The sequence below is a fragment of the Salmo salar genome, chromosome ssa04, assembly GCF_905237065.1.
Source record: "Salmo salar chromosome ssa04, Ssal_v3.1, whole genome shotgun sequence".
NCBI lineage: Eukaryota > Metazoa > Chordata > Actinopteri > Salmoniformes > Salmonidae > Salmo > Salmo salar.
In genome coordinates, this window is record NC_059445.1 from 87622962 (window position 1) to 87629541 (window position 6580).

The 6580-nt window shown below is 34.7% G+C and overlaps 1 protein-coding gene across 1 annotated transcript in view; it reads right to left on the reverse strand.

The window, feature by feature from the left end:
* LOC106604043 (hormonally up-regulated neu tumor-associated kinase homolog A-like) overlaps nt 1–6211 on the reverse strand; it is a 43615-nt gene extending 37404 nt beyond the window's left edge. Inside the window, exon 1 of the mRNA XM_045717474.1 lies at nt 5212–6211. Within this exon, the coding sequence (XP_045573430.1) occupies nt 5212–5571 (360 nt within the window). The 5' untranslated portion in view covers nt 5572–6211. The remainder of the gene's footprint in view (nt 1–5211) is intronic.
* Nucleotides 6212–6580: the final 369 nt, after the last annotated feature.

Genomic DNA, 6580 nt, shown 5'->3' on the forward strand with positions numbered 1-6580 from the left:
TCAGGGAAAATGTATGGAGTAAAAAGTACATTATTTTCTTTAGGAATGTAGTGAAGTAAAAGTTGTCAAAAATAAAAAATAGTCAATTAAAGTACAGATACCAACAAACAAAAAAACTTAAGTAGTACTTTAAAGTATTTTTACTTAAGTACTTGAAAGTATTTTTACTTAAGTACTTTACACCACTGCTCAATTGAGATAATTTCCACACTACCAAATAGGGCTGCACGATATGGGCAAATAATCTAGGACTTATTTTTAAACAAATGTTGCAATTCTGATTTGACTTGCGAATTGGAGTAAAACTGTTGGAATCATGGAAATAGAATGACTATTCTAATTATATAGTTAGCATATAATAGTGGGCACTTTGAATAAAAACGAATTAAAATGTCAGGAAGGAGTTATTGTGACAGGGTAGGAACTAAAGTGTTGATAAGTGTTTCCTAGGGGACCCTATAAGCTTTGGCTACATTCAATGTTTTCTCTTAGCTACTTCATGTAGCTAACATATTCTTGTTTTGCATATTCCTCTTTGATTTACAAGATACTGTTGCACAAACAACATGCTGATTTTAGGTCTACACCATCACTGGTATTATCAGGCTGTTTTAGCTAGCTACGTTTGCTCTGACTCGGTACATTTATTAGCTAGCTAGCTATTAGCATTAGCGGCTAACAATTAGGGTATCACAAGATTAAGGGCAACTTGTTAAGAAAAGACAAACTAGCTGTTTTGCTGATATAAGAAACACAAACTAATAGTGTCATTATGGAACGCTAGTGGATTTATGTTAAGAAGCAAAGTGAAAACAGCCTCGTTGTCGTCAACATTGTTCCATGCAGACTGAACGCAACTGTCTCCTGGTTGCGGAACATCAAATGTCCTTGAGTGACGTGGGGCGTGACTAGGTCTGTGTGGAAAGTGGCACGGAGAGAAAGAACGGAGAGAGATGCCTCAAATAGCGAAGTAAATTATAAAAATGGACATTACACATGGCGTATCACATTTTAACAAACCAAACATTCAAATGCCGTTATAGAAGGTAAAGTAAAAACCCAAACCGGTCCCTGCATCAATACCGGTATATCATAAAATACGGTATACCGCCCAGCCCTACAACAAATTCAATCCATTTCAGACAACTTCCTTGACAAAACGTTCCATTGTAATAGTGAAGGTGTAAACTTGGCAGTGGAAAACCTAAACAGTATATTTCACCTCTCAGCTTCCCGATAAAATCTAAGAGACAAGGCAAGAAGAGCCTTCTATGCCAACATAAGGAACATAAAATTCGACATACCAATTAGGATTGGATAAGAGCGTCTGCTAAATGACTTAAATGTAAATGTAAATGTATTGTTTATGTCACTTTTGTTTATTATCTACCTCACTTGCTTTGGCGATGTTAACATATGTTTCCCATGCCAATAAAGCCCCTTAAATTGAGAGACACAGAGAGAGAGAGAGACAGAGAGAGAGAGAGAGAGAGACACACACACACACACAGAGACATACAGTGGAGGTGAGGTGAGATCACTACTAGACAGCAGAACAGTCTGTATGTTTGAGCAAAGCTACTGAGGAGACCTCATCACAGCACAGCCACTACCCACCACATGGTACAGAACACACACTGCAGTAAATTTTGACAATAGTCAAGCTGGGTTTTGGGCAGGGGAGTGTGTGTGTGTGTGTGTGTGTGTGTGTGTGTGTGTGTGTGTGTGTGTGTGTGTGTGTGTGTGTGTGTGTGTGTGTGTGTGTGTGTGTGTGTGTGTGTGTGTGTGTGTGTGTGTGTGTGTGTGCCTCACTGTGTTGGTTGGCCATCCACAACCTGGCACTATACTAGCTCATTCATAATGAAATATTAAGATGGGTTATTAACATCTCAGATTAAACAGCGATGATAACATTAAAATGGGTTATTAACATCTCAGATTAAACAGCGATGATAACATTAAAATGGGTTATTAACATCTCAGATTAAACAGCGATGATAACATTAAGATGGGTTATTAACATCTCAGATTAAACAGCGATGATAACATTAAAATGGGTTATTAACATCTCAGATTAAACAGCGATGATAACATTAAAATGGGTTATTAACATCTCAGATTAAACAGCGATGATAACATTAAGATGTGTTAACAGCTCAGATTAAACAGCGATGATAACATTAAGAATATTAAGGTTATCAGTCATTGTATAGTAAACCTAAACTAAAGTGAACTCAAGTGATATAATTGGAAAATAACAATAACATCACATTGTAATGTGAAGTGTCTATTTATATGTGAAGTGTCTAAGTGTTTAATAGTATTGTAATGTGAAGTGTCTAAGTGTTTAATAGTATTGTAATGTGAAGTGTCTAAGTGTTTAATAGTATTTTAATATGAATATGAAGTTTCTAAGTGTTTAATAGTATTGTAATGTGAAGTGTCTAAGTGTTTAATAGTATTGTAATATGAATATGAAGTTTCTAAGTGTTTAATAGTATTGTAATGTGAAGTGTCTAATATGAAGTGTCTAAGTGTTTAATAGTATTGTAATGTGAAGTGTCTAAGTGTTTAATAGTATTGTATTGTGAAGTGTCTAAGTGTTTAATAGTATTGTAATGTGAAGTGTCTAAGTGTTTAATAGTATTGTATTGTGAAGTGTCTAAGTGTTTAATAGTATTGTAATGTGAAGTGTCTAAGTGTTTAATAGTATTGTAATGTGAAGTGTCTAATATGAAGTGTCTAAGTGTTTAATAGTATTGTAATGTGAAGTGTCTAAGTGTTTAATAGTATTGTATTGTGAAGTGTCTAAGTGTTTAATAGTATTGTAATGTGAAGTGTCTAAGTGTTTAATAGTATTTTAATATGAATATGAAGTTTCTAAGTGTTTAATAGTATTGTAATGTGAAGTGTCTAAGTGTTTAATAGTATTGTAATATGAATATGAAGTTTCTAAGTGTTTAATAGTATTGTAATGTGAAGTGTCTAATATGAAGTGTCTAAGTGTTTAATAGTATTGTAATGTGAAGTGTCTAAGTGTTTAATAGTATTGTAATGTGAAGTGTCTAAGTGTTTAATAGTATTGTAATGTGAAGTGTCTAAGTGTTTAATAGTATTGTATTGTGAAGTGTCTAAGTGTTTAATAGTATTGTAATGTGAAGTGTCTAAGTGTTTAATAGTATTGTATTGTGAAGTGTCTAAGTGTTTAATAGTATTGTAATGTGAAGTGTCTAAGTGTTTAATAGTATTTTAATATGAATATGAAGTTTCTAAGTGTTTAATAGTATTGTAATGTGAAGTGTCTAAGTGTTTAATAGTATTGTAATATGAATATGAAGTTTCTAAGTGTTTAATAGTATTGTAATGTGAAGTGTCTAATATGAAGTGTCTAAGTGTTTAATAGTATTGTAATGTGAAGTGTCTAAGTGTTTAATAGTATTGTATTGTGAAGTGTCTAAGTGTTTAATAGTATTGTAATGTGAAGTGTCTAAGTGTTTAATAGTATTGTAATGTGAAGTGTCTAATATGAAGTGTCTAAGTGTTTAATAGTATTGTAATGTGAAGTGTCTAAGTGTTTAATAGTATTGTATTGTGAAGTGTCTAAGTGTTTAATAGTATTGTAATGTGAAGTGTCTAAGTGTTTAATAGTATTTTAATATGAATATGAAGTTTCTAAGTGTTTAATAGTATTGTAATGTGAAGTGTCTAAGTGTTTAATAGTATTGTAATATGAATATGAAGTTTCTAAGTGTTTAATAGTATTGTAATGTGAAGTGTCTAATATGAAGTGTCTAAGTGTTTAATAGTATTGTAATGTGAAGTGTCTAAGTGTTTAATAGTATTGTAATGTGAAGTGTCTAAGTGTTTAATAGTATTGTAATGTGAAGTGTCTAAGTGTTTAATAGTATTGTATTGTGAAGTGTCTAAGTGTTTAATAGTATTGTAATGTGAAGTGTCTAAGTGTTTAATAGTATTGTATTGTGAAGTGTCTAAGTGTTTAATAGTATTGTAATGTGAAGTGTCTAAGTGTTTAATAGTATTTTAATATGAATATGAAGTTTCTAAGTGTTTAATAGTATTGTAATGTGAAGTGTCTAAGTGTTTAATAGTATTGTAATATGAATATGAAGTTTCTAAGTGTTTAATAGTATTGTAATGTGAAGTGTCTAATATGAAGTGTCTAAGTGTTTAATAGTATTGTATTGTGAAGTGTCTAAGTGTTTAATAGTATTGTAATGTGAAGTGTCTAAGTGTTTAATAGTATTGTAATGTGAAGTGTCTAATATGAAGTGTCTAAGTGTTTAATAGTATTGTAATGTGAAGTGTCTAAGTGTTTAATAGTATTGTATTGTGAAGTGTCTAAGTGTTTAATAGTATTGTAATGTGAAGTGTCTAAGTGTTTAATAGTATTTTAATATGAATATGAAGTTTCTAAGTGTTTAATAGTATTGTAATGTGAAGTGTCTAAGTGTTTAATAGTATTGTAATATGAATATGAAGTTTCTAAGTGTTTAATAGTATTGTAATGTGAAGTGTCTAATATGAAGTGTCTAAGTGTTTAATAGTATTGTAATGTGAAGTGTCTAAGTGTTTAATAGTATTGTAATGTGAAGTGTCTAAGTGTTTAATAGTATTGTAATATGTGAAGTGTCTAAGTGTTTAATAGTATTGTATTGTGAAGTGTCTAAGTGTTTAATAGTATTGTAATGTGAAGTGTCTAAGTGTTTAATAGTATTGTATTGTGAAGTGTCTAAGTGTTTAATAGTATTGTAATGTGAAGTGTCTAAGTGTTTAATAGTATTGTAATATGAATATGAAGTTTCTAAGTGTTTAATAGTATTGTAATGTGAAGTGTCTAAGTGTTTAATAGTATTGTAATATGAATATGAAGTTTCTAAGTGTTTAATAGTATTGTAATGTGAAGTGTCTAATATGAAGTGTCTAAGTGTTTAATAGTATTGTAATGTGAAGTGTCTAAGTGTTTAATAGTATTGTAATGTGAAGTGTCTAAGTGTTTAATAGTATTGTAATCCAGTTACCAAAGTTGTCAAAATCAGGAATAAATCATCACATCACCTGACAAAAAATCCAAAGTGTTTTTCGTCGCTTGCTGAAAATAATCATTCCACATGCATGGAAAATATGAAAAAAAATATTCATGCATCAGTAAAAACTTCACAAATAAGTTTGCCAACTGTGAACTAGCCCTACCTTCTCTCCAGTCATGGCGTGAAGTCCCTCTCGGACTTTAGCGAAGGAGCCCTCTCCAAGTTTCCTCCCGATCAAGTAGTTTCCCACCCGCTTAGTGTGGTAAAAGTTACGGAGGATATCCGCAGCAGGACTACCTAGAGGAACCGGGACAACGTTCTCCGGTGTAGAGGCTGGGGCTTTACCCCCGGGGACAACGTTCTCCGGTGTAGAGGCCAGGGCTTTACCCCCGGGGACAACGTTCTCCGGTGTAGAGGCCGGGGCTTTACCCCCCGGGACAACGTTCTCCGGTGTAGAGGCCGGGGCTTTACCCCCGTGTAACCGGGGACTACCGACAACCATGTCAACGTCAACGACTGGCATAAAAACTCCGAACTGTCAAACTTACAAAAGGAAGGTTTATTTTCACCGTTTTTGGAGTCGTTTCCAACTGTCCGTCCTCGTTGTGTCCCCTGCGCTCTATACCTGGCCAGTACGGTATGTGAGGAGCATCAGAATGAAAGTCCCGTCTGCCTGTCCTGTCCGTTGTCCCCGTTGAATGTAAATAGACCAATTTAACCGGACCCCGAGCCACCTGTTCAACCAACGCGTTAACATGCACTTGTGCGTAGTTTCCAAGAGCTTGACGCGTCCAAACGTTTTCTAACACTTAAACGGTCTCATAAAGAAAAATACAAAATTGAAATAGGCTTCTTGACTGAGAAAATAAATATCTAAATAGTTCCAAAAGTTGTCATAAATGTGTTTAAAACGGAGTGTAAATATCCTTGTGCTGTTCATTAATAAACTTGTCTCTCTCGGTGTTTTGTGGAGCCGAGCGCTCATTCCCGGTGAAGCGGTTATTGGATTTGAGAGTGAAGAACGCTGTAGGGTTTGATGCGACTTTCCCGGTTCACTGGATGGGCGTTACATGTTTGTGAGAAAAACGCTCCTTGACTCGGTAACCGGGTTGAGCTGTAATCCTATCAGACGCGGCGGCGGGAGCAGACGTGAGACCCCCTCCACACCTCTCAACTCAAAGGGCTCTCTCTCTCTCTCTCTGTCTCTGTCTCTCTGTCTCTGTCTCTCTCTCTCTCTCTCTCTCTCTCTCTCTCTCTCTCTCTCTCAAACAAAGACTGGTCCAACTCTCCTGGAGACTGGCTATGGGGATGATATCACCTGTCTCTCTCTCTTCCCTGATTGGAAGGTGACTCCTGGTAGCTAAAGAATATGGATCGTGATTAATGAGCCTATTGATTTGTCTTGCTGTTTGGCGAGAGACACACCCCCCTTTCCCTCCCCTCCTCCAAGGGAGTCCGGTCTTGAATATAGATAACCTTGTGTTGTTAACCATTAATAGTCTAAACGTAAATGATGTGTTATGTCTAAGTTA